Source organism: Colletotrichum aenigma (genome assembly GCF_013390185.1).
Source record: "Colletotrichum aenigma strain Cg56 chromosome Unknown KSG_Cg56_contig05, whole genome shotgun sequence".
NCBI classification, from domain to species: Eukaryota; Fungi; Ascomycota; class Sordariomycetes; order Glomerellales; family Glomerellaceae; genus Colletotrichum; species Colletotrichum aenigma.
This window is the reverse complement of record NW_023500911.1, coordinates 3,798,017-3,825,173: the sequence shown is the minus strand read 5'-3', so window position 1 is coordinate 3,825,173 and position 27,157 is coordinate 3,798,017. Positions and strand designations below refer to the sequence as shown.

Sequence of the window (27,157 nt, the reverse complement as noted above, 5' to 3'; positions counted from 1 at the left end):
CGATTTCGTTAATCGACGCCCCTGATACGAGTATCCCACTATCAGCATATGTCTCGGGAAATCCTGGTCTTGTGAGATGGTTACATGAGAAGGGCCTTCACTCAGGTGATTTCATAATGGTTGTCAGTCTCTCAGGCGGCCTACCACGGCACAGCATTCCTATCTGGGAAGCCTATTTACTCAGATTTGCGAATCACATCGCAGGACATGAACGCTCATTGCTGTTTGACCCGGATGCGTACTCAGCGGCGCCAGCGCTGGAGAAAGCATACGAGGTTCTGGAATTAGTTCTCCAAGCCGGAGCTGATCCATCGCTAAGAGTTCTTGTTGATATTAGGACCAAAGAATCGCGCAATCGCTGGATATACGACGAAACTGACATAATATCCAGACATCACATTGGTATAGATCAGCTGGTTAAGATCCACAACCCTAAAAATGAGGAGGCCCTATTAAAATTGCTCTCAGAAAAGCAATCGGCCTCTCACTTCTTCAAACGAAAGTCTTTCATAAGATTTGCAAGGATATCAAAAGGTTCCACAGAGAGGACACCTCCCATAATTGCCTCCTTCCCTCAAATTGGAACGGAAGAGTTAGCCAGGAGCTTCTGGAGCCCAAGTGGTATTCTTTCGAGAAACGGTGACAGAGTCGTGAGAGATTTTATTTCAAGGGACTTCTGATCAATCACCACTCAAGGCCTACTGACAGATTGCACTTGAAGCTATAAAAGTTAGCCTGTTGCTTCCATTCAACACAATCATGTAGTAGGATTTCACACCGGTGGTCACTTATGAGAGTTGCAGTTTTTCGCATCATAACTTTCATTTCCAAGAATAGAACAGGCTATAGTTTCTCGTTCAACGGTAGCATATTAAGTCTCTTAGAAAACCTGACCCTTCGTCTGGTGCACCTTGGACACGTTGACATTCTTCCACAAAAACACGCAAGCCAGCGCCAACGGCATGAATGCTGCACCACAGATAACCATGTGTCTCTGAACAGCTCCATAAGCCTGGATAATTCCAGCCCTAATTGGGCTTCCCCAACCATATGAAAGCTGAACTTTGATATCTCCGTAGATTGGGACAGCGTCGCTCTTAGCATCATCAGGCAAGAACTTGATAAGCTTGTCCAAGAATTCATTGGTCCAGATGGCGCCAGAAATAGCACGTCCAATAGAGCGACCTACTGAAGTAGCGAGGCCGATCAAGGCCAGCATCACAGAAATCTCGTTGTGCTTGACCACGGACATAACCGCGAGTTGTTCGCAGATGATGATGGTTCCAGCAGAGACAGCCTTCAGGATTTGGCACATGATAACGTAGCCAATGTAGGTATCCGGGGTGCGGAAGTGGATAAGAAGACCGGTGGAAAGGCAGGCAACGGGAATGGCAGCCATGGCTATCCACTTGTAGTGGTTGGTCTGGCGTATGAGGCTAGTGGGTGTCAGATTTGTGCTCTTCGACGGGAGTTGTGAAGCAACTTACAGTCCCACGATGGGTCCCCACGTGCAGGAAGCAATGGTGTAGATGTTGCCGATAAAACCTGCCTGGCTGATACTCTGGTTGTGAACAACCTGGAGGTAAGATGAGAAGTAAGACTCCCAAGAACTGAAGCTCAGAGCAATGACACCAGCAGTGGCGGCAGAGCCCAGAATGGTTCGATCCTTGAGGTTCTTCCAGGGGACCAGAGGTGTATCGGCGTACATTCTCTCCCAGAGTCCGAAGAGAACTAGGCAAAAGACTCCCAGAATTATCATGGCAATAATGTGGCCAGAGACCCAGCCCTTGGCGGCATATCGAACCAAACTGAAAGGCAGCAGGAAAAGAGAGAAACCAAACATGATCAGCAGCATGCCCACGACTGGTCTCCAGTAAGCATCAACATTAACATTGCATGAATAATGGGTACTAACCGTCAAACTCCTTGAAATAGAACACCAACGACTCTTGAATGCTGCGGCCGCTCTTTGTCAACTCAGGACCTTTGCCGATCTTGTAGGCCTTGCGCAGATTCCACCAAAGCATGCCAGTGATGAGCATTCCGAAGGCGGGGAAGATGATGGCGAAGGCTCCGAACGCCCAGCGAAAGCTGCTTTTCTCGACAAACAGCTGAGCAACGACGGGACCAGCGAACGCGTTCGCAATGTAGGCGGTCGAGTTGAGGGTGTAGATGATCATACGGTTACGGATGGAAGTTGTATCAGAGATGATGACAGTGTGGATGTAGCCAATGCCTCCACTTCCAACGGTCCAAAAGACCTTGAAGATATTAGCCCAGTACTGGAGGCAATTGAAAGCTGGGGACAAGTGCATCTTACCTGCGCAGCGGCATACGTCTCGACGTTGCGGCAAACGGCCATCAGAATCAGACCAAAGCAGCAAAGAGCATGGGCCAGAATGTAGGCCTCCATGCGACCAAAGACGTTGAGAATCTTGGCGAATGGCAATTGAGAAACACCGCCAGCTATTGAGGCGACGATACCCGTGGTGGCAGTGAGACCATGACGTTGGAACGATGATGTTACATAGGGGGCAAGATTGCTGTTCATCTGTTGCTGCATGGAATGTGTGTAGGAGGTGATCCAGATGCTACAATCAAGTCATGGTGTTAGTGGTGTCCATTGCATTGGCAGAATAGTTTGAGAAAACACACAAGACATAAGTGAGAATCAGGGCTCTCCACGACCATGCGGAAGTAATGGCCTGGATCTTCTTGACACCATTCTGGGGCTCCGTTTTCTCATCTTCAGCGTCAGAGGTCTCGGCGCTGATCTCGGTTGTTGTTTTGCCAGGGCTCTTCTCGTCAAGGCTCTGGCTTTGGCTGTGGTTCTCAGCCGGAGCTGACTGGACTGCGGGCGCGCTCATGGTGACGGGCAGCTGAGGCTGGCGCCAAGAGAAGGGTCTCGGCTTGGGAGCTTAGGATGAACGGTGATCCATAGGACAGAACCCAGGGAATCATGGACGAAAGAGCACTATCTATATGTAAGCATCCACAAGGTAAGGCTACGGCCCAATTTTCGTCCAAAAAGAAGCTTATACGAAGGTTCATGCATGTTTTACGTAACGTTCCTCAACCACGCCAATATGTCACGGAATATGTGAGCCGAACGAGAAAGACCGCGCGAGGTTCTGGACTGACCAGCTCCATCTAGCCGGCATCGGACGAGCCACAGGGATAAATCAGTGGCACAGCAGAGAAAATTGTTCAACGACTTCATCTAGCCAGGGCTGGGCGGTCTTGTTGTCACCAACAAACTTGTGTCAGTTCCGACTTTGCACGAGACAGGTCCACTAAACACTACTTGGCAACGCTGTTCTGTTGGCTAGTCGGGCGAACTCTTCGCCGTGAGAATCGTCCAAGATTTCCAAAAAGGGGAGCTCGTCAGTGAAAGGTGGAAACCCAACGTCGTATTACCATAGACTGCAGGAATTCCGCGCCGAAGGGTAGCCCGCGCGGGCGTGTAGATCACCAGTCTGACCAACAAACTTCCACCATGGTGTCGCCTGGGACCCTCTTCCTCATCGCATCGCGCCGACTTGGCACAAGCGGTTGGCAACGGATCAGATAAAATTTTGCCTTTTGCTTGGCGCCATGCGGGAGCGGATCTGATAAGATGAAGATGGAGCCTCCCAGGAGAGTCAGTGAGGTGGGGAAGTTGTAACCGAGGCCACCCACTACCCTGCGTCGACGAGTTGCTTTTGCAGCGGTTTTGAGAAATCGTGGGCATTCGAGTCTTCAAGAGCTGCCAATTTTGTCTTTCAGGCTACCATCATTGGTCACTAATGTGGAAGCATACGCTCATTCGTCGATTAGGTCTTGGACGACAAGCTCGAGTTGGCGCCCGTTTGCCCAAATTTTAGCGCTTGTGATTCCATTGCAGCGTTTCCCATAAACCTTTTTGGTGTTATGACTTTGACTCTTCAGGAAAGGAGCCCGCAGTGTGCGGTTCCCCAACACTTGTGGCCCCAGCAGCACCAGCAGCTTATTAGTATTGTACATGCAGTTCCACGCGTGAGCGTTTTCTAGCATCCGCTTACAAAACCTCGGAGTTTTATTACGGGCTCAAAGCAGAAACAATTTCTAATTTTTCATCTTTTTTTATCATTTTTTTTAACACTACTAAGGCGTTGAAATCTCCGCGACACCGTGAATCTATGGAACCCGCCTGCATTTCATATTTGACAGTTTCCACTTGCTGGCCTTCTCTTGTGATCCATAGTTGTTTCCACATTACAACCCTTGTCTCCACTTCAGGTGATAGCCTGCGATAGCGTAAAGGTACCTCACAGCGAATTTCAACCTCTAGCGTCTGTCGTATATGAGAAGACTTCCACTCGAGCCTTTGAGGATGTATTTCAATTCCGACGGAGGTATGTGTGGATTCCCTCTCGTCCCGCAAGCTCGATTCGTGGCAAAGGATTAGGCAAATCAACTGGACAAATCTTGCTCGTTATGGACAACATACCTACCTTGTAGCGAAGGCTACTGTTATGCTCACATGCATGTTATTGTCCGCGAGTGTAAGCTGATCGGAAACCATATCCCGACAAACTGCCTTGGTACTGTAGTACAGAACATCAAGATTTTGGAACCGAATGAAGGGCCGTAAGTATTCATGGTTGATCTAGAATTCTATGAGGACTGAACCTGATTGATCGTCGAGGACGCTCATGAAAGAGCTTCGCCCAATTCATCCAAGTCGAAGTCCAGATCAAGACTTGAATCATATTCTTCACTCACTCCCCCATTTTCTAATGGTTCTCTCAGTCCTTCTTGCGCTGATGTCTTCGCCACATGGTCCGCATTCAGATCAACACCGAGCATTGCATTCTTGTAAATGTCGACGTTACTCTTCTTAACAACATGCAACTTTCCATCCTGTTGCTTTTCATTTGAGTGGTATGTTTCGAAGTGCTGGACACATTTGTTACAAAAGGCGAGGGCGTTGCAAGTTTTGCATCCAAATAACGGGCCTGTGATCGTCTGGAGGCTTGTTAGATACGCAGTAGAGGGAAGCAATCTTGGGCTACATTACCACCAAACACGCGTGGCAAATTTGTCTTTGTAGGACGTATCGGCAATTTGATGATGCAATATCGTTGCCTGAACTGCAAACTTTGGGTTCCAGTGCGCTAGTTATTTCGACGCCCGAACCACACAGCCGGGCCAAATCCAGTGGTGTCTTGTGGATAGTGCCAGTGCCTTCGTCGTCAGAGAGGCTGCATACTGTCTCAGGGCTCGCGCCGTGTTGGAGAAGCGTGCGAATGACGTTCAGGAAGTCTGGCTTTTCTGATCTCATCTTGCCAAAGTCTCCAGGATTCGACCCGCGCGCTGCCCAGCAGAGTGGAGTCCATCCATCGCTATCTTTGCAGTCTACATCTGCATCATGGAGACGATCTATGATGAACTTGACTGTCTGCGAATTTCCAAATTGTGCTGCCCAGTGCAAGCAAGTCTTTCCTTCCTTATCCGGGGCCATTATGTCGCCCCTATAGGTCAGCATAACGGCTAGAAAGTTTTCAATGCCGTTTGCGGCGGCAAAGTGGAGAGGCAATCGCCCTAAGGAATCGCAATGCTGGACAGACGCTCCTTCATCGAGAAGGAAATTGATTGTAGCAACACCAGCGTTGAAACATGCACCCTGGAATGCTGTATCAAATGTGAAAGCAGAGCCGCACAAAGTCTGTTGAATATCGGCTTTGTTAGAAACAAGCATGCGGACTACCATGTCCATCTTTTGGGCGTCCCTGTCGCGGACTGCATCCTCGTTGGATAGCATAGCCGACATCAGCGGCGTGCCATTGGCGTAATTGAAAGAAATAGCGTTGGTGTCTGCCCCGTGAGATATGAGACTGCGTATGACCTCAACGTTTAACTTCTTGCAAGCCATATGAAGCGCAGTACCGTAATTCGGCGCGGCGATGTTGACTTTTACTTCTGGCTGCGCAAGAACAAACGAAGTGACGTCAAGGTCGTTCCTGTACGCAGCATCATGCAATGCTGTATATCCTTGACCATTTGCGATGTTGATATCGGCGCCTGCTCTGGTGAGTATCTGCATATGATCCATCCGCGAGCAAGATGAGGCATAGTGGAAGGCCGTGGCCTTCGAGAAATCAAGAACGTCAATTTCGATGTCTCTTCGGAATTCCAGGAGAACTTTCAGATAATGCAGAGGTGCGTCGATAGCGCGGTGCAAGAGACCTTCCCCGTGCACGACATCGCCCAGCTTGGCTCCATTTTCGATGAGCTGTCGAAATAGCCTCGTGTCAGTGACCAATTTGGATCTGTCGATCGCGTAACGGACAGGCGGCATTTGCCAGCCATCGAACTGGTTCACATCAAGCCCGTTTGACATCAGTAGCTCAACTATTTCAGTTCTTCCACTGTGCGCAGCCAGAGTGAGATACGTGAAGGGTCCAAACGTGTTAACGGGGTCCTCGGTAGCAGCCGGGACAAGTTGACACCCCTCAGGATTGTGCTTGAGGAGTTCTGCCACGATGTCCAGTCGGCCATGCCAGATGGCACATTTCATGGCATCTTGTCCTGAATCGTTGACAGCATTAATGTTGACGTTTCTTTCAAGCAGCCAGCGAACGAGGGGCAATTTGTCCGTACGGCATGCTTGCATGAGAGCAGTTTCGCCGTCACCGGCTGCTGCATTGATGTTGATAGATCCCTTTCCTGAAAGGAGTATGTCGCAAATCTCGATAATAGTGTTGACCTTGTGTGCAGACTTTGCCATCTCATGTGGTAACGGCGGAGAGAAATTCTCATGGTTGGGATCCGCTCCGAATTGTACCAGACAACAAACACATCTGAGGTTGGGCTCATCGACGGCGCAAAACCAAAGCGGCGTATCCACACCATACGGCCCCAGAATGTTTGGGTCAGCGCCTCCTTGCAAGAGCGCCTCCATTGTCTTTGGCCACTGGTTTCTGCATGCTATCGCGAGAGGACTCCATTCGCGGTAGTCGTCGGAGGGCGAGCCACGGGATGAATTGGGATCTGCGCCAAGTTGAATCAGCAGGCTCACCGCCCGCCAATGTCCCCTTTCAGCTGCAACGAAAAGACCAGAACTTTTGCGATGCAGCATCGTAAGAGAGTCAACAGGACTGGAGAAAAGCCGGATCAAGTCAAGATGCCCGGAGAACGCAGCGGCAAGGAGATTGTCTTCTTGACCTGGCCCAATGACGTCTATCTTCGCTCCATGGTTCATGAGAGACCGGACAACATCTATATGACCACGACTCGTGGCCATAGAGATGAGACTAGAATGCCGCAAAGTGCTGTCTGCAGCCTTATGGGGCATCGAAGTCAAGTTCGGGCTAATTCCAGCGTGCAATAGATCATCCACGAGGGCTGACATTCCTAGCCACGTTGCTGCCCAGATTGCCTTTTCCATCGACGAGAAGGCTTTAGTCCTCCAATTGGGGTCTGATGTTATGCTTTTTGCTGCTTTTCGGGCTGTTTCTTCCTCACCGGCTTGAATGGAAGTGGCGAGAATATCTTCCAAGGCAAAGAGCGAGGACTGCCCTTCATCAAGGAGCAACCATGTCTCGCCCCCTCTGCCTTGGAGAATTTTCATAAGAGCGTATTCTGTCCTCACTTCAATTGCTTCTTCCCTCACCTCCACCAAAGGAGTCAATCCAAGGCCACCCAAAACCCCTTGTGCCGATGCTGGTAAGTTGCTAGTTCGCAAGCTGCTCATTGCCCAGTACAACTTTGCCCATACCGTCGAAGCTCTCCCTCCCCCGTGAGCGCAAAATCTTTTCAATGCCGTGGCAGAGTCGCTCAACTTGGACATATGATAAGGCAGTGCCTGTATGGCGTAGTAGACGATGTCATTGTTGTCGCAGTCCAAGGGAGCAGTGGGTTTCTTTCCCTGCTGGCTGTTTTGCCACAGTGTGTTATAGTTATTGAACACGACTTCCAGCTTCTCAACAGTGTGCTTTGCTGTGACATAGTTGGCACAGAACTCGAACAGAGTATAATGTGCTGTCGATCTGACCTCGTCCCATATGTATTCCTCGGTTCCGGGGTCGTGCTCCAAAAGGTTCCGGACATCACCACGGATCTCCACCGGCTCCTTCTCTGTGTCAACGAGGACATGAAGCACGGAGTTCAGCCACGTTGGTAGGCGTGAGGTCAGACCAACCGAAACCCACTGTAAGCCGATATCCTGTTCATCGCTTGGCTCGTAAGGGCGTCTCCTGTTGCAGACAAATGCAAACTCTTGAACGTTCAGAGGTCGATAAGTGCAAAGTAACCAGCTCATGACCCACTTGATATCGTCTGGGTGATCGTGTAATTTCAGCAATCTGTGTAGAAATGTCCTGGTGGTTTCGGTAGGAGACACAGATCGTAAAAGTCGAGAGGCTTCCGTAAGAGATGCTCTAGACTGGACTTCGGGCCAGCCCGTGTAGTTTCGGACGATTTCAAGGATCATCTGAAGCGTTGAGTTTGCGTGATGAGCACGAAGACGATGAAGTTGCTTCCATACCGCATCTTCCATGTTTGAAATTCTACTCGACGGATCGGATTTCTGGACGGTTCTGATGATTGGGGTGATAGCTTTCGAAGGGAGCTCATCCACATTCAGCTTAGGCCATGCTGCAAGCTCTGACAACAGAATATCAGGCTTTCTAGAAGTGATTATCAGCTTCAGTTCATGCTCGGTCTTTCCGATCATGTCTCGATAGTATTCGAGGAATCTCCTTCTACTATCCAAGTTGCACTCATCAAAGTCATGAATAAGTAAGACTAATCCTTGACAGAGGCATGTCATCTTAAGTGTTTCCAAGGCCACTTGACATGAGGTGTCTCCCCAACCAGCCTCTGTTGCATCAATTAGTTAGCATTCTCAATAATTCATATGAAGTACTTTGATTGGGGCTGCTCACGCATAAGAAATGGTTCTTGCAGCTGTTGACACTCGTCCCTTCGACACCCTCGGCTGACGACAGATTGAAGTAGCATGCCAGCAACCATGCTTGGAATTGAGTCATGAAGAGGATCTCGCGAGTCAAATGTATGCATGTAGGCCCGATTCGGAGAAAAGGTCTCGCTGTCTCTTAGAGCCTCTACATGTGAATCAAAGATATAGTTGGCCACGTCGTGAGTCGTTGCAGTTGAGTAACCGTGAACGTAGATAATCTTGCTCCCAATAAAGCTTTTCCATTCTCGGTAGAAAGGGCTTGACTCAATTTTCAGTCCTAGCCCATGATTGTCTTCATCATGGCTCCTGGACCGCAGCTGGCGCGGGTGGGCAGAAATAGAAAGGAGAGCTTTCTCTGTGGCAGCCCATGTGGCAGGCAACGGAGAGACTGACATGAATTAGTTCATTGATACTTTGCAAAATTCTTCTTACTGTAGTGAACAGACTTACCTGAGAAACGCTTGGAAATCAATTCAGATAGGTTGCAGAACCTCCACTCCATGGGTAGTTCTTTCTTTGATAGCACTCTGACTGTTTCTTGGATGATAACTTCAGATGGCAGTCCCATAGTCGCAGTGAATTCATCCAGAGTCTACTTCACTTGTCAGCATCGCTGGCTATTGAGATATGGTCCAAAACCTCCTGTCTCACATGATGCAATGTCTCCTGTTTCTCGCTGGGGGCATGTAGGCTGATGATGAGGCAGCGAAGACTGATTTTGGACATCAAGAACAGCTGATTTGTCCAAAAGACGCAAGCTGCAAGACTGCGTATAGACATGGAAATGATGCTGAACATGGCTTTTTCGATGCTTTGATCAACCAGATAATGGGCGAGCTTGGCCGCCAAATCGCTTTCATTCACCCCACGTTGTGGACATCCTGAAAATACCTTAACTTCGTTAGCCTTCACATGGAATCAAATCATCCTAGACTCTGTCCTTACTATTCTTCTGGTATCAAAGAAAATATCCGGGTACACGCTTGGAAAGCTGGCTGCCAAGTAGAGAGCCTGTCATTCCAGTAAGATGCCTAGTGTGAGTAACTACCACTGAAATGTGGGTTTATGTGCAGGCCCAACTTACCGTCTTAACAACGACAGATCCTAGATCATACGCTACAAAGATTATCGTTGGGCTCTTGTTCTTAATGAAGAGTTAATCAATATTAAGCGCGACGCTTAGGTGATTTACTTGACTTACTGAGGTACTAGCCCTTATTGCCAGGAGCCCGCGGAGGAGGCACTTGGCTTGATCCTCTACGCATTCCTGTACCATCTCCCCGACAAGAAGGTCATTGATCCCTACTTGAAACACGAGTTCTCTGGTCTCAATCCCATTGAGCTTGTCAGAGAGCAGGTGCTCACGGCTGAACATCTGAACCTGAGGCCGGAAGCATGCGACATGTACGATACTGTGAATAAAGAATGCGTCAGTTCTGGCCACCTCGCATTTCATGTGTTTCGACGCGGCGTACTTGATGATGTTGGAGTCACCCTCACTCTCCCTGGGTGAGTGGCTGCTCTTCAAATACAGGTATGACAATGCAACATCATCCTCGTCGGCGTTATTCTCTTTTTCGGGATGGGTCTTTGGTTCCGTTTCTGAAGTATGCCGTGCTGGGGGTGGTACACCTTCAACAGTCATGGCGGCACTGTTTTCTGACGACTGATCCCAGGTAATTCTTTCAAACACATGTGCTAGGGCCTGCCCCGTCATGCTAGATAGGAGCTGATCAAAAGTGTACAATCGTTCAATGTATGAAAACAGCAGTAAGCTTGGGAAACGAAGAGAATCTTGCTATTACATACCTGAGTCTGCAAAGGCAGATGGCGTTCAACCGACTACAGACGGAAGTGTGACAGCGTGAGTTCGCAAACACTGGGCCCTCGAGATCAAAGCAGAAAGCCCCAAAATTACTGCTAGTCCCGTTATCAGCCAAAACACCTCTGCAGCAGATGATGTGTCTTTCTGCCAACAGGCAGCAAGGCAAAGCCCCTGTAGGAGGGCTGTACTCACGCTGTTACAAGCATGCAGGCCACTCCAAGTCACAACGTCACGCCATGCATGAAGGACCAACACTAGCGCCAACGGGCTCCAGAGATGACGAAAATAGAAAATTTCGCTGGGAATTTGTCCCGTCGCTAAATGCGGAGTAGATTATCTCGTCATTATTTGCACTCATCAGGTTAAATGAGCTGTGCATTGCCGTAATATTCGAGACCTTAGTGGGAAAGTTGTTTTCATCTTGCGGTTTCGTTACCTTGCGACACCAACGATAACGTCAACTTAGGTAACTCAAAAATGACCGAAATTGACGATTCTGAGCTCTGGATGAGTACTGACTCAGACTCGGCCGAGATCGAGGACTATGAGTCGATTTTTGGAGATGCTACCTCCTTTACATTGGATATGAGACCGCAAGGTCAGTCAGGAGGTAAATCGAGTACAACCCGCACCGAAGATTACTTTATTCTGATAGAACGCAGGATTCCATGTCCGAAACAGACATGGCGAAAAGCAGCGCACTGTAGCAACTCAATTCCACTTGGGTTCCAGGAGAAAGCCAGCTTTCAACGTTGGTGCCATCGCCAAAGCTATCATTCGCGGCACTTTAGACCAAGACTCCCACACACCAGCAACACTGCTGGTGTACGACTTTTCGTTCTTCTCGCACCGATCGACCCGTATCAAGGAGGCGAACATATCGTTCGAGTTCCGGGCAAAGAAAGGCAGCGCCAGCATAGGCCCGACAGTCACCAAAGTGGCGCCTTTTGGAAAACACGTCATGATGCAGACCACAGAAACGGTGACCAAGACAGTGGGAGGGGAGGGCGGGGCTTCGGGAGGCGCTGTTGTGAATGTCAACACCAACCTGCGTGCCGAGAGGTCCGTCGAGAAGGTGACTACGCATGCGGCCAAGGTTGTGGGAAACAACCCCTGCGACGAGTGGAGCAACTATCCCCTCGCGCAATGGTCTCTGCAAGAGAACGAGTCTCAGCAGAACGGGATCATGACGCTTTTTCGAGCTTGTGTTCTTCTGACCAGGGACACAGAGGAAGACATCGAGTTGTTGCCTGATGTCCAGGTGACACCTGACCTGAAGACCAAATTAGGCTCCCTCATGGCTTTCAGAAGAAGCGATGACCCAATCATACTCGCGCCAGCCAGCGAGCCTCTTAACGCCCTAGCAAACGACCTTGCGCAGAAGCGTTGGAACCTAGATCAGGTGGACTTATCCAGTTTGTGGGACTGTACATTTCACAGCACATTTGAGGAAGCAGTCAAGGCATCAAGGTCCCAGTCGCTAGTCGAGGGGAGAGCTGAAAAGGTGACAACAGTTGTCGAGGTTCTAGTGGCTGAGTCGTGATAAGAATAGAACTGAGTTCCAAATTCAGACGTGTTGGTGTCATTTGTCACTTGCGTGTTGGTTGGTACGGCCGAACGAGTGACGGCCACTGCATAGGCCCTGGTGGTGCGGTGGTCAGATACAAATGGCAATCAAACCGAAACTCAAATTCGTCATGTCACATTTGATAGGCTGTTCAGCAAGAGTTATGGAGATGGCCCTGCAAGTCGTGTTGTTCTCGGCCGTGAATACATGCCCTGTCTAAGCCGATCTTTCTGCACCAGGGCTCCAGCACAATACATACGTATCATCCTAGATCAAATTAGAAATTCTTGCATGTTTGTGCAGACAGAAGCTGGTCAGAACTTTGAATTTTCGCGAGCGGGGCTACGTTTTATGTGAGCTTGACATCTCTCAACGAGCCGCTCGTGTCATGTGCAGCACGATTTGGGATTTTGGCGCCAGACACTCTCTATCCTAGTCGCAAGTCCGTCGCATCACTTTTAGTCTAGTTGGCCCGACCAAGTGAGTTTCACCATCGAAGCTTCATCTGTACATGTTGTAACGTGAAGAATGATATAGGTATGGAATTCGATTTTACGGACGACGAATTCGACGAGTTGGATGCCTTCCAAGTTCAAAGTCATGCACTTGACAGTACCAAAGGAATATATGAAGAGAGTGATGTGGAAAAAGAATGGAAGAGCCTGGAGTTGGATCTTCAATGTCTAGATGTATTGGATCTTTTGATCGACAAGAAAAGACGATGGGACAATACAGAAGGCGACGAGGAGACACCGCTTCTCGAGGACTACAAGAAGAAGACAATTGCGTCGAGGAGGGATTACCGAGATCGTGTTGCACCCACAGCACTGCATATTCTCGCTAAAAGCAAGAGAGGCTTCTCCAGGGCTCCTAAGAACCTTCAGACCAATCTCGTTGGCTATCTTTTAGAAACCCGAGGTGGGACATGCGATGAGCTGGGGCCTCAGCACCGAGGGAAAGAAGATCTTTTTCTTCTGGTGGCCATCAACTACAACAACGACGACTTCATGAACTGCGTTGAGCGATGTCTGGGAGACAAGTTCTCAGATCTACTACATGTTCAAGACGGGGAGGGCAAGAATCTGCTACACCATCTCTTCACGTGGGATTCAACGAAGGCCATCCGCGACAAGAAGGCCCTTCTTGTCCCACGCTTGTCTTCAAAAGCTAAACCACAGACTATTGCTACAGCAGATAATATCGGAAATACGCCTGTCCATTACGCAATGGACTGCCGGATGTGTTTGGACCGATCCGATGAATACTTCAAAGCGGTGAAGGCAATGTTTGAGGCCGGAGATGCTGTCATCAAGAAGGAGCAGCGCCCGCTGTTCAACGAAAAAGGCGAGTCTCCCGTTATGTTTGGCCGAAAGATCCATCAAAGGTTCCAAAGGGACTACTCAGCGAGGAAAATAGCGAAAAAGGAGGCGCAAATCACTGCGCTTCGGTCAAAGGGGTTAATGAATTTCGAGAATGCGGCGACACCGCCGGGACCAGAAACAACACCTCTAGACAGTCGCCCTAAGCAACCCATGGGACCTCCCCCGGCGGATATGTACGTCAATCCGACCAGTAGGGATCCAGCAATGGTAGGCATTGTTAAAATGCCATCACTCCCTTTGGGTAGAACTACTGCAACATCCGATGTTATCGTCAAGGAACCAATGATGAAGGGCCCAAAGGCCGGAACAGCTTCGATACAGCCCAGCATCAGCAGATCCAATACAGCTGGGCATGCGTCAGACCGCCCCCAACCCCCAACTGGTCTTCAGTTCTCGACTCCAACGGACGGTCGATCTCGCGCGAATATGAAAAGACTGAGGGACACGGGGACTGAGAATACGATCAATATGTCCGCTTTCGAGGCCAAACTCAGGGGCTGGAGCGGGCTGAACGAATTCATTACCACACATTACATCCGAACGCGGTCAGATATGGAAGCCCGAGATCTGATATTTAGAGGCAATATTTCAGGTTGGTAAACTTCTCAGAGTTCCATTGGGCAGGTTGCTGACTTTGAACTCGCTTAAGACCTCGACAAGAACCTATGCTTCGATGCAAAGGGACAAAAGGGTGCGAAGAGCATAGTTCATCTTTTAAGCCGCATGTCCGCCGGTGGCTTCAACGACACTCTCGCCTACGTTCATCTCCCAACAGTCAGTCACAGCTCGATTAATACGTCATCAGGCCGAAACGCGAACGCAGCTCAAAGAGGTTCCCTGACTGAAAACCCGTCGCCCGGTCGTACTGAGCTCGTCAAAGTTTTCGACAAGCTGCATGAGCTGAAGGTCAAGAAGATCTTACGCCTACACGTCGAAGATAGACACTCGCCCTCTCATACGGATGCCTCCATAGAGATTGCGTTACAAGGTCGAGAGTCCTTTCTTAATGAGGGCGGAACGGGAGGACGGGAGCCTATAGCTGTTGAGACATGGTAGGTGTCATTTATGACCATTTATCATGAGTACTGTAACTCTAACAATGCATAAAGGGACTGGCGGAAGCCTGACTTGAGCACTGAAGTCATTGCCTTTGCTGCGCCTACCGTTGAGAATGTGCATCTCTACTGGAGCGGCAATCAGGCTGTGCTCAGAGCCTGGGACTGCGACGAAGGCATTCCTCGACTGTATGTTACAACGGAACGGAGGCTCAAGAGAGTCACTGTGCACGCAGCACCAGTGAGTCTCATTCTCAAGGCTTGTACTATTCTGCCTTTCTAACAAGCAACTTACCAGGGGCTCGAAACTCGAGACAGAATGCTTGCCATGCTGAATCGATTCAAACAAGAGGTCCAGAGGAAGACAGACGGCGGTGTTGCGGTGAGAACCGTCATTCGGATGGAAGGGCTAATGGCGAGCATGGACACTGTTGAAGATGCATCGGGTCCCGTTAGCGACGAGGCAGCTGAAAAGCAGCACGTCTGGGTCGACACAATGGACGTATTCCGAAGAGCTTTGAGCTCACTCCCAGATCTGAAGGGCAGCAAAGCTCCAAGAGTGAAGGTAACGTTTCTTCGACAGTATCCTACGTTTTCAATAGTTAACACGTCGCCCCAGCTCGCCCTCATTGACGATGGGATCAATCTTGGTAACCTCGACGATTACAATGGCAGCGTCACAAGTAGTGGAGTCAGTTACTTCCCTGGTGGACCTTGGCATTGCTCCAGTACTGGTCATGGTACTATCTTGGCGAACATGATAGTCAGAGTCAACCCCTGGGTCGAGTTGCACGTCGTCAGGGTGCAAGACGGTCCGTCACGAAACGGTGGACGGAACATATTCGCCGGCGGTGCTGCGAAAGCCATTCGATACGCCATTGAAAAAAAGGTGGACATCATCTCAATGTCGTGGACCATCAAGAACGCGATGACGGGAGGCCATACTTCCCCAATGGGGAACGACTCCAGGAGCGCTAGTTTTAGCGACAGGCCGTCCATGGAGCAACGTGACATCCAAGTCCTCGGAGATGCCATCGATGACGCAGCAAAGGCTGGAATTCTGATGTTTTGCTCAGCGAGCGACGACATCCAAGCAGGAGCCATGGACACGCTCCCGTATCAAAAGCAGCCTGGGTACATTTTCCGCATCGGTGCTGCAACATACCTAGGCCAGCGTGACGGTCATACCGAGGATGTTAAAAGGATTGACTACTTCTTTCCCGGCAACCAAGTTGCCGAGGCCAAGAATCCCAGATCATCGGAGCCAGTCAAGTATCATGACGGGTCATCAGTCGGCACGGCTCTTGCTGCGGGGTTGGCATCTCTGCTCATATACTGCGCCAGGATAACAGAGCATCGTCTTGCTGAAAAGAAGGGGCGGGAAAACTCTCGGGTGGCCAGTACGTGCGTGGGATTGGCTGATGCGTTGCGACTCCAAAAAAACATGAAGCAGGCGCTTGACAATATCAAGAGCAGCCAGTGGACGGACGCCAAGTATCTGCCAGTCTGGGCAATATTCAAGCCCAAAGCAGATGACATGGAAAAGGCGAAAGACGAGGATAAGTGGGTGATTCTTGAAAGGCTCGTGGTCCAATTAGGTGTTGGCATCAACTGATCGTTGATTTCTACAAAGTGGGACCTGTCTTCTGGTGTCTTGCTTAGGCGGGCCGTGAATGATGCTGCAAGAATCTCAGAGGCTGGGAAACGAGCTTATGATCATGTTCAACATTGTTCTGATATTATCACCCAGACTTATAGCTCAAGGACATAACGCTCCGTTGCCTTATTTCATAACCTATATTTTCCATACTACACTTACTATTCCCATCTTCATTCGTGTTATCTTTGTTGTTCTCGCTATCCTTGTCGACCTTCTGGTTCGATCTTGAGTGGGGTCATCTCAAACCCTCATGCCCATTGCTGTGGATCCGCGATCACCCACAACGCAGGATATTCCAATTGCGGACCTCACACCCCCATTCCGAGTCTCCAGCAGAGACAATAGCATCATCAGCGCCGATGGTTTAGTGGTAAAATTCTCCGTTGCCATTCAGCAGCGTCGGGGAGCCGGGGGTTCGATTCCCCCTCGGCGCAGAATGTTTTGTTCTTCTGCTCATTTTTTGCCGTGGTAATGTTTAAAGGCTTTATTAGAAACCCTTTTAGGCCTCCCGTATTTGATCTTCGGGCCAAGCCAGGGAATCATGAGCGCTGACATAGAATGAAGGGGTAAGTAAGTCTGGCAGCCTGCCTTGTGGGCCTACGATCATTGGCTCAGCCTGCATGAAGGGTGGCTTACGAAACATGATGTTCTGGTTTATGATTCATTCAGCTCAGCCTGATTCATTTTCACTTTTTCTCCCGATGGCTCCTTCGCTACAAGACTGACTGCTTTCTTTTCACCTCTTTTATGTCCGTCGGCGGCATTGAGCCATCTCTCAATATGACTGCGCACTGTTGTCAACCACTCTCCCATCAGCGGGCTACCCGTCTAATTATACTCCACCTAAGTCACGAGGACGAGGCGCCTTTATCCTGCAGCCTTATTGAGACCAGTCTGGATCAGCCGGAAGATTACTACGCCCTGTCATATACCTGGGGCGGGGAAACACCAAGTCAACCCATGTTTGTTCACGAAGACGCGGCATCAGGTGCTTTCGGATCTTCAACTTCAACAATTCTCATCACTCCAAATTGCGCTACTGCTTTAAGAAAGTTGCGGAAATTAGTCCAGAGAGCACAAACTGGGGTTTGGGTGGACGCCGTATGCATCAACCAAGCCGCCACTGAAGAGAAGAACGTGCAAGTGAGCATGATGGCAGAGATATATCGCCAGGCGAAGTTCGTGATCGTTTGGCTGGGAGAGGAATGGGCACCAAAAAATGTGAGAACAATATCATTCTTACCAAACCGAAGACTGGCTTGGATAGAAGACCTGAGAAAACCCTCAACTTCTGGATTTAAAAAGAAATTGCCTATGGATCTTAAGTTCTGGATCTCAGACATGGCAAGTCGAATTTTTGTCAAAGGTACTACCATCCCAACACCCATGTAAACCGCGAGACCACAACGCTTCTCAGCTAACACGAGATAGCATGCCGTGGCAAGAAAAGTCTTGAGCTTTTGTGCGATGCGCCTTACTGGACTCGAGCTTGGACTCTACGTGTTTCGCAGCTAATGAGAGTGACCGGTAGACGATGGAACTGACAAGCTTATCAAGAAAGGCGACAGAGAAGACAACTACTTATGGCCACCATTCGGTCAAGCCTGGCATATATCTTCCAAAGTTAATTACCATAGACCCTTTTCTGATCCATGAATAGAATTAGGATTCGGATGAAATTTTAGTCTTTGCTAGATTTGTAAGTGTCGGATATCCGTACTTAGGGAAGTCATCGGAGCAGAACTTCGGACGCGCGCTAGTCTACTTTTAGTTACAGTCTGTTGCACTAATAGCGTCCACCCCCCCTTTTTACTGAAATTACGTATATATAATCCCTATATATATATGAAAGTTTACTTAATACTATATGGATATTTATAGTATAGTAATTAACTCATTTTAATAACTTTAATTAATCTATCCTTGTTAAATCTTATAGTTTAAAGGTATTATAATACTTTTTAAATACTACTATATATTTTAGTAAATAGATAGTAACCTAGTTAGGTATTTATTATTATTTATTATTAATAATACATAGAAATAATAGTATATATAATAAACAATATAAAATACTATTGGAAATCTTTTTTAATATTTTATTTTATTATTAATTAGAATTATTATATTTATTAAATAGATTTATTAAGCTATTATTATTATGAACGCTATTACAAAAGCTATCAAAAGAATTATTACTATTAAAACTAGTTTGAAAATTAATAGTTTAATAGCTTTTAAATTTATATTATAAAGAAAATATATGTATAGTTATAACTGTTTTATTATTATAAAAAGCTTTAAAATATTTGTTATTTAAAAATAATAATAATATAGAGAAAATAGAAAAAAGCTTTATTATAAACGATTTAGTTTTAAAATATTCTATTTTTATTAACATTGTTATTTTAATTAAGTTTAACTTTAATTAATTTAACTTTTTATTAAATTATTTAATTTATAAGTAGAAGATTTATAGCGTTTATTATAATACTAATAATATATTTATATTATTTCGTAATATATTTAAAAAAAAAGATATAAATAATACTAAATTAATTATGTTATAAATCTAAATTACTTATAGTTCAATATTTAAAAATAATAGTTTATTCGTTTTTAATTTAATTTTTAAAAGTATTATATATAATAGAATTAGTTTTATTAATATATTAAATATAAATAATAAAAACTAAAAAGTAAATCATAATATTTAATTTAAAATAAAACTAATTTATTAATATAATTTAAAAAAACACTAACATTATTATTATTATTATTTAAAAAAGACTAATTAATATATTTAAATTAACATTAAGTTTGATTTAAATATATCTATTTATTAGAGAGTTTATTTAGCTAAATATTCTATCAATTAATATTATTCCCTCTTTTAAATAAACTAAAAAAAGAAACAAAATTTATTTTAATATTAAATAGTAAGATAATACTAACATACTTTACCAGTCAGCCACGCATATCAGTCAGACGCACACTTTTCCTCATCTTTCAAACATCATATAAGTTTTTATAACCACAACGTAGAAAATCAATTAGCTCTTATTAGCATCTGATTCACTAGATGATTCTATATCTTTAGAACGCGTTTGCGCATTATGGCCTGTCTTGCTGCACATACTGTAATGCTATTGAGCTGACCGACCCTTCTTTGATAGACCCTTATCTTCACCTTCTTAAGGCGCTGGATGTTTCTTTTTGCCCTTTTCTTCTAGGATAACCTGAGATTCTGCTATATTAAGTGCTCCTCTGAGCTGAATATATATTTTCTCTGCTCTTTAACGCTTAGTAAGCATTATATTAGCATCCTAAAGTATATATACTTAATTTATTAAAATTATAATTAAGTGTGCTATTATTTATATACTTTTTGCTAACTAGTTAACTGCTTTAATTATTAGTATTAGAGAGCTTCCCTAATAGGCTGAGATCTAAGTTTTAATAAAGTTTAATTATTAAAGCGTTTTATATTAATTAGAGGGTGTTTATAACTATTAGGCTAATAGTGTTGAGGGATTAGTTATAGGAGGTGTAGGTATCTATATATATATATATATTAAGTTTCCTAATTATATAATTTAGGTCCTATAGTAAAATATTATCTCTATAGAAGGTGGATTTAATATTTTTATTTATAAAGATCTTATTATAAGCCTTATAGAAGGTAATAAAGAACTTAGACTTTATAATATAGTTAATAGAGGATTTAATGAATAGGTTGATTTCTGTAAGGGGCTGGCCCCTAGGCTTGTTCAACGTAGAGGTGCTGTTGATTGACTATTCTAAGCTGAAGAAGGAAGAAAGGACTTTACAAGAGTAGGCACCTAACAGCGGTGAAGCAGGCTGGGTTAGGCGGCGTACTGCGGCAGAATAGTGGGTCTAACGGAGCTGGATCTCAGTAACTGCTCCGGCGAAGCCGGAGATATCAATCCGGGCTCTAGCCTGTGACATCACCCCCCCGCTCCCCTCCGGCGGCGCGCCCGCGGCGCTAAGGCTGGGTCTCCATCGTGCTCCATCGCAGAGCCATAACGGCGTTCGTAAGCCTCCATTGCTTCTGTCCCCTGGAGCGTCTCAACAGGCTCCTAGGTCCTCTCTGTATATCCTTCCCACTTAACCAGAACTTCGCGGCGTCGCCTGCGCCCTCGACGCTTCTAGGTAGCAGCGTTAATACTCTCTGCACTCCAGGTCTCTTCGCCTTTATCGTCTATAATTAGTAGCGGCTGCTCGTCATCTAACGTTTGACCAGGTAAGGGGTTGTTACCTGCGTGCTTCAGGATATCTATATAGAAGCATAGGTATATAGCTGCTGGTATATCAAGCTCTACTACGTATAGTGAGATAACTTTTGTAACTATATACTTATGGTGTAACTAATCCAGTTTCTTATAAGGCCTAGGGGATCTGTAATACCCTATATAAAGCCAGACTTTGTTGCCTACTTCTAGTCTCTCTATAGGCTGGCGCTTCCTATTAGCCAGCTCCTCATAGCGTTACTGTGTTGAGGCGAGGGTCGATTAGGCTATATCTATCACATCTTAAAGCCTTATTACCAACTTGCATGCTTAGCCCTCACAGGTGCCCTCAGGGCTTGCTGGGCCTGCTTCCTTGACCTTAATAGGCTCTGGGTTATATCTATGCTCTAGGAAGAAGCTACTCATCCTAATAGCGCTATTATTGCGGCTACAAAGCGCTAGCTGAGCTGCTGGAAGGTTATATACCTAGTCCTTCTATAAGTAGGTGGCGTAGTTATATAGGTAGGCCTAGATCTCCTGGTTTATCCTCTCTAGGCCTCTATCAGTCTGCAGGTGGTAGGTGGTGCTAAGCTGCTGCTCTATTCCCAAAAGCTTGCAGAACTGCCGCTAGAAGCAGCTTGTCCAGTTGCTCCCTCTGTCGCTCATAATTAACATAGGGATGCTGTGAAACCTAAAGTGGCAGTTTAGGAATCGTTTAGCGCAGGCTTCAGCTTCTATGTATTCTATCGCCTCAAGGGTTACACCTTTACCTAGCTGGTTGATAATTACCTAAAGATATCTCTCGCCCTTATCTATAAGGGGAAGGTTGGTAATAAAATCTATAGCGAGGTCGCTTTATATATGCTGTGGTATTAGTAGTGGTTTTAGAAGTCCCTTATAACGTTCCCTCTAGATATAACTACGCCTATAACTATTGCAGTTACAGCAGAAACGCTATACTAGGTGCGACTGACCAGGCTAGTAGAACTATCTACCAACCAGCGCGAGGGTGTTATCTCTTCCTAGATAGCCACTAAGTATTAAGTTATAGGTGCTTTAAACGATATAGGTGTGTAGCGTGTTTGCGTCATTATCTAGATCTTTGTTACCTAGTACCTAAATCTAATCTCTGAACAGTAGTTGGTTGCTATTATTAATCTCACACTCAGCAATCTGAACCTTTAGCTTAAGGCTTAGGGGGAAGCTTCTTTCTTATTGTTTTACAGCAGCATAGGCCTGCTGGTAGACTTCGTCTTATCCTTAGGTCTGATCCTAGAGTTGCTGTAGTTCTTCGTCATCAGTAAATATAAGCATTAATAGTGCTGTCTCTATATGTTATATACGCGCTGAGGGTAGGGTTGCTTCTGGGAGGAGCTATAGGATTCAACCTTATTTACGCTTATCCTCTAGAGACATAGGTACATCTTATTCACATCTAGAGAGTGCGTCTGGCACTACTGCTTTGCTTCCTAGCTGGTACTATATCTCAAAGTTATACTGAGATAGTTCCTCTGCCTATCAGCTTTGCTATTCTGTAAGCTTCTGCTTCGTTATAAAGTACTTTAGGTTCTTATAGTCTGATAGGATCCTAAAGTGGCTGACACTCTATACCTTTGCTCTCTATTCTTATAGACAGCTTATAATAGCTAGCATCTCCTTGTTATATATCAGATAGTTAAACTAGGCAGCGTTAAGCTGCTGCGAGTGGTAGGCTACTGCATGATGTCTGCTGTGCTTATCTTCCTATAAGAGTACGCCTCTAAGGGCAAAGCCTGAGCAATCAGCCTCAATATAGGTTATATGCTTAGGGTCCAGTTGATATAGAACAGGCTTAGCAGCAAAGATCCTCTTAAGCTCCTAGAATGCTACTTCTTATTCCTTACCCCAGCAGAAGGGGACACCTTTCTTTATAAGAGCTATCAGAGGTCTAATAATCTCTAAGTATGCTGGGATAAAGATCTAGTAGTAGTTTATAAATCTAAGGAAGCTTCAGACTCCCTTAACTATCTTTAGAGCTGCCTATTCCTTAATCGCCTTCAGTTTCTCAGGGTTATAAGAGATACTAACTCCAGCTGTAATAATAAACCCTAAGTATTTAACTGTCTTTATAGAGAATGCACACTTATGAGGGTCTAAATTAGCCCTGCTGCAGTAAGCTTATATAGTACTGGCTTAACCTTTGCTTTATGGTCTTATTATGATCTGTTTAAGTAGATCAGCATGTTATCTATATATGCTATTACAAAGTCGTCTAGATACTCTTAAAGTATGCTGTTAATATATCGTTAGAATATAGTAGGGGCTCCTATAAGCCTAAAGGGGATAACTAGCTATTTAAATAGCCTATATCTCATCTGGAAGGCTGTCTTATACTCCTCTCCCTGTGTAATCCAGATCTTATAGAATGCTGCTACTACGTCTAGCTTAGTGAACCACTCAGCAGCGCTAACAGTCTGTAGCATCTCTTAAATCAAGGGAAGAGGGTATTAGTTACGCTTAGTAAGCTTATTAAGAGCGCAGTAGTTAATATAGAAATATATTCCTCTGTTTGGTTTATATATGAATAGTACTGGGGCTGATGCTTCTGAGCTGCTAGCGCAGATAAAGCCCTTATTAAGTAGGTCTTATAGGGTCTTATAGAGGATGAGGAGTTCTTCTTATGATATGCTATAGAGCAGACCCTATAGTAGTACAGCTTTATTACTACTACTATCCTATTTAATAGGGATCCTATGGTCGACCCTAGGGTGATATGGTGGAAGGTTGGCAGCTTTATCAGGTTGGAATAGCTCTCAGAACTTAGCTAGTACAGCTGGTGGGAGGAGGGCTTTTAGGTCTGCCTTCTCAGTCTTCTTTACAAGAGCCTTCTATATATCTGCTAGGCTGATCGCTTGAACTTTATATCCTGCAGTTCCTTTAGTGTGTTATTATACCCTCTTATAAAGCGTTACGAAAGGGGCTCCCAGGAGGAGGTGGGCAGCTCTGATCTGGTGTACTTATCCTGGCTCTTCCTCGCCTTTTAGACGTAGGTCTATGCTGCCCCTCTTATGTTATATCTGTTGCGCAGCAGCATTATATAGGATGCAGTTCCTCTCTATCTAGGGCTTCCTTAGGAATAGATCGTCGCTAAGGCTATATATAGTATACGTAAAGATCTTCTCATTATAACTGCACAGCTTAAGGTTAAAGATAACCACACCTGTTGCTTTTATAGCGCCTATAGCGTTACTAAAGCTGCCTAATACTTGCTTAGAGCGGTCTACTACTAGCAGGCAGAGCTTGCAGGCTAGGTTATAGTTGATAAGGACGTATAAGTTGCACCCTATATCTATTAGGGCGTCTGCTTAAGTACCTTTATATATGCAGGTAGTGATCACTGCTAACTTGCTGCTTATATAATACTTAAACTGCTTCTATTTTGTGATATCACTAAGTTTAGCCTCTAACGCCTGACTTTGCAGTGGAGTTACTCTTTCCTAAGCTCTCTTCAGCCTCAGAGCTTCCCAGCTCCTCTATAGGACTCTTATTACTGCTCTCTTCTTGCTTCTTAGCTTTCTTAACCTTCGCAGGATAGGAATGCTTCAGCTTAGGACACTATATAGCAATATAGCTGATCTGGTTGCAGTTGAAGCACTTATAGGTGTCTCTCATAAGCTGCAGTAGGTCTTCAGATGAGGAGCTGCTTTATTAGCAACATAACTTTATCTTCTCCTTACCCTTAGCGCAGCTGACGCTAGATATCAGTATATCTCTATCTGCATCTTGTTAGCAGTTAGATTGCAGCACTTTCTGAGAAGTGTAACTGAGGTAGCGTTCCCTAAGCTTCCTGCTATCTAAGTAGGATCCTATAGTGAGAAGCAGTTTTATAAACTAATAGTAGTCCTTTAGCGCTTCTGGTACCCCTATTAATAGGTTGCTTAACTAGGAATTCAGTATACCTTCTAAGTAGTTAATCTTAATCTTATCTTACTAAGATCCTCCCCTACTTACTGTAAGCTCCTTCTCAAACTTAGGAAAGAAGGAAGTAAAACTCTCTTCCTCTTATTACTGCATAGTGCGTAACTTATCTAAGGCTTAGGCTTTAGCGTTTAGGTCCCTATACGTTCTTTTGAGATAGTCTATAAATCAAGCTGGGGAGGTGTCTCCTCAGGCTACTCTATCAGCAAAGAAGGTAGAGGATATCGCTTAGGTGGTTCCCTCCAGCCTGGCGTAGATATATGCAAACGCGCTCTCTTCTCCGCCTATAGCTTCAGCGTTGATCTGTAGCTTTAAGTTTATCTCTAGAGCCTACTATAGAACTTATCATCTTATGCTATCAAACTTTAGGGGGTTAGGAAGCGTTAGCCTCAGTCGTCTAGTTAAGGTTGGTTTATAAGGCTTAGCCACTATTATTATAATGCTGTCGCTTATTACCTATATAGTTATATCAGCTGTAGATAGGGTAGGTATGCTGCTTATAATCAGCATAAGGGTTGCTCTATCTGTTAATATAAGCCTATTCAGAGCTGTTAAGAGCTGCGTTATCTGGTCCTAAAGAGGATGTATACTTATGTTAACCGCTTTGTTAACCCTGCAGTTAATCTCTGCAGTTATCGCATCGTTTGCACTACCCTCTAGCGAATCTATTATGTCGCACTCGTGAGGTTTTCATATAGCGTCTTCTCAATACGCTACCCTCTAGCGAATCAGTCGTATCGCTCTCATGAGGTTTCATAAGCGTCTTTTGTTGTTAAGCTTAGAATATATAAGGGGCTGGCCCCTAGGCTTATTCAACGTAGAGGTGCTGTCGATTAACTATTCTAAGCTGAAGAAGGAAGAAAGGACTTTATAAGAGTAGGCACCTAACAGCAGTGAAGCAGGCCGGGTTAGGCGGCGTACTGCAGCAGAATAGTAGGTCCAATAGAGCTGGATCTCAGTAACTGCTCCGGCGAAGCCGGAGATATCAATCCAGGCTCTAGCCTGTGACAATAGGTTTCTATTATTTAGGGTGTATATATAGATAGCTAGGTAATACCTCTATATATTATTATAAAAGGTAAATATCACCTCCTCTCTTAATATACTAATAGCTAATTTCTAGCTATATAGTATATCTATCTAAGCAAAAATAGATAGATAATAAATAATATTAGCCTAAATTAGCTAAAGTATTTTAATGAATATATAAAAACTTATATAAAGGCTTCTTATCACCTCTTAATCCTTAATAGTTATAATACCTATAAATTAACTAACTTTAATAAATATTATAAGGAATAAAGCATTATTACTCTTTATATACCTCCCTATTTATTATATAAGCTCTAACCTCTTAATATTAAGTGTTTTAGCTTATTAAAATATTTATATAGTAAGGAAATTAAGAAGATAATATAGATATAGATTTTATATATTATTAAAGATAACTTCTTTCCTACCTTTAAAGCAGTATTCTTTATCTTCATAAGCAAAAAGAATATATAAGCTAATTTTAAATAAATAAGCCTTATACCTTTTAACCCTAAAGTAGTTCTTTCTCACTTAGATTTTAAGCTAAAGATGCTAATACTATTAAACTTATAGCTAAATAGCTAAAGCTTTTAGGATATAAAGATACTAACTATAATATTAAAAAATATATAAAATACTTCCTCCCTTTAAAAGAAGATCTAAATATATTAAGGTAGCTTACTAATACCTTTATATAAAATAGTTAACCTATAAGCAAAAGGTATTAATAAGTTAGCCTACTAACTAGCTTTTATCAAAGCTGAGAACTATAGGCTTTATATAGTAAATAAGGTATTAAGTAAGCACTAAAAAGTAAAAAAGACCTAATTATATCTTAGAAGGTTACTTAATACTACATAAATAGAGGCACTATAAGTAGAAAAGGGTGGTGTTAATACTAGAGGAGAGAATAACCCTCAGAAGGAGGGTCGTACAGAAGGTGCTGAACCACGCGCGCAACGCTGTGGTAATTACGGAAAGTCTGGACATAACGCACAAACCTGTGAAGTAGTTTGGGATAGTGATGAGGAAGAGGATGATATATAGTTTTAATTAATTTCGTACGTGTAAGGGGCTGGCCCCTAGGCTTGTTCAACGTAGAGGTGCTGTCGATTAACTATTCTAAGCTGAAGAAGGAAGAAGGGACTTTACAGGGATAGGCGCCTAGCGGCGGTGAAGCACACCAGGGCTAGGCGGTGTGCTACGGCAGAATAGTGGACCCGGCGGAGCTGGGTCTCAGTAGCTGCTCCGGCAAAGCCGGAGATCTCGGCCGGGCTCTAGCCCGTGACAGTACGTTATGGTTGAATTAACTTATACAAAAGGTTGAAAGGTAGAGGAAGGTGGCTGACTCGCTATGTTGGCCGACTTGCTATGCGAGTACGTTATAATAATAAACTTTTAATTATAAATAAACTAAGTTATTAGAAAAGTTATTATTTCTATTAACTATTAAAGCTATTTATTCTAAAAAACTTATATTAAACTTTT

The 27,157-nt window shown here is 45.0% G+C and overlaps 4 protein-coding genes across 4 annotated transcripts; 2 read left to right on the top strand and 2 right to left on the bottom strand.

The window, feature by feature from the left end:
- Positions 1-880: 880 nt before the first annotated feature.
- Positions 881-2,867, bottom strand: MFS2-4 (MFS siderochrome iron transporter 1; the record flags this gene model as incomplete). The annotated part of the gene is made up of 5 exons (XM_037323915.1): positions 881-1,436; positions 1,488-1,863; positions 1,916-2,261; positions 2,321-2,591; positions 2,656-2,867. 5 exons carry the CDS (start codon positions 2,865-2,867, stop codon positions 881-883), a joined length of 1,761 nt encoding a protein of 586 aa, XP_037177536.1.
- A 1,804-nt stretch (positions 2,868-4,671) lies between these two features.
- Positions 4,672-10,586, bottom strand: Ank3-3 (Ankyrin-3; the record flags this gene model as incomplete). The annotated part of the gene is made up of 7 exons (XM_037323914.1): positions 4,672-4,986; positions 5,231-8,841; positions 8,907-9,329; positions 9,392-9,533; positions 10,026-10,085; positions 10,143-10,353; positions 10,417-10,586. The coding sequence occupies 7 exons, from the start codon at positions 10,584-10,586 to the stop codon at positions 4,672-4,674; spliced, it is 4,932 nt and encodes a 1,643-aa protein (XP_037177728.1).
- A 657-nt stretch (positions 10,587-11,243) lies between these two features.
- On the top strand, positions 11,244-12,309 carry CGCA056_v008666 (uncharacterized protein; the record flags this gene model as incomplete). The annotated part of the gene is made up of 2 exons (XM_037323913.1): positions 11,244-11,364; positions 11,429-12,309. The coding sequence occupies 2 exons, from the start codon at positions 11,244-11,246 to the stop codon at positions 12,307-12,309; spliced, it is 1,002 nt and encodes a 333-aa protein (XP_037177729.1).
- A 563-nt stretch (positions 12,310-12,872) lies between these two features.
- isp (Major intracellular serine protease) lies at positions 12,873-16,385 on the top strand (the record flags this gene model as incomplete). The annotated part of the gene is made up of 5 exons (XM_037323912.1): positions 12,873-14,307; positions 14,365-14,767; positions 14,825-15,011; positions 15,069-15,335; positions 15,390-16,385. 5 exons carry the CDS (start codon positions 12,873-12,875, stop codon positions 16,383-16,385), a joined length of 3,288 nt encoding a protein of 1,095 aa, XP_037177730.1.
- Positions 16,386-27,157: the final 10,772 nt, after the last annotated feature.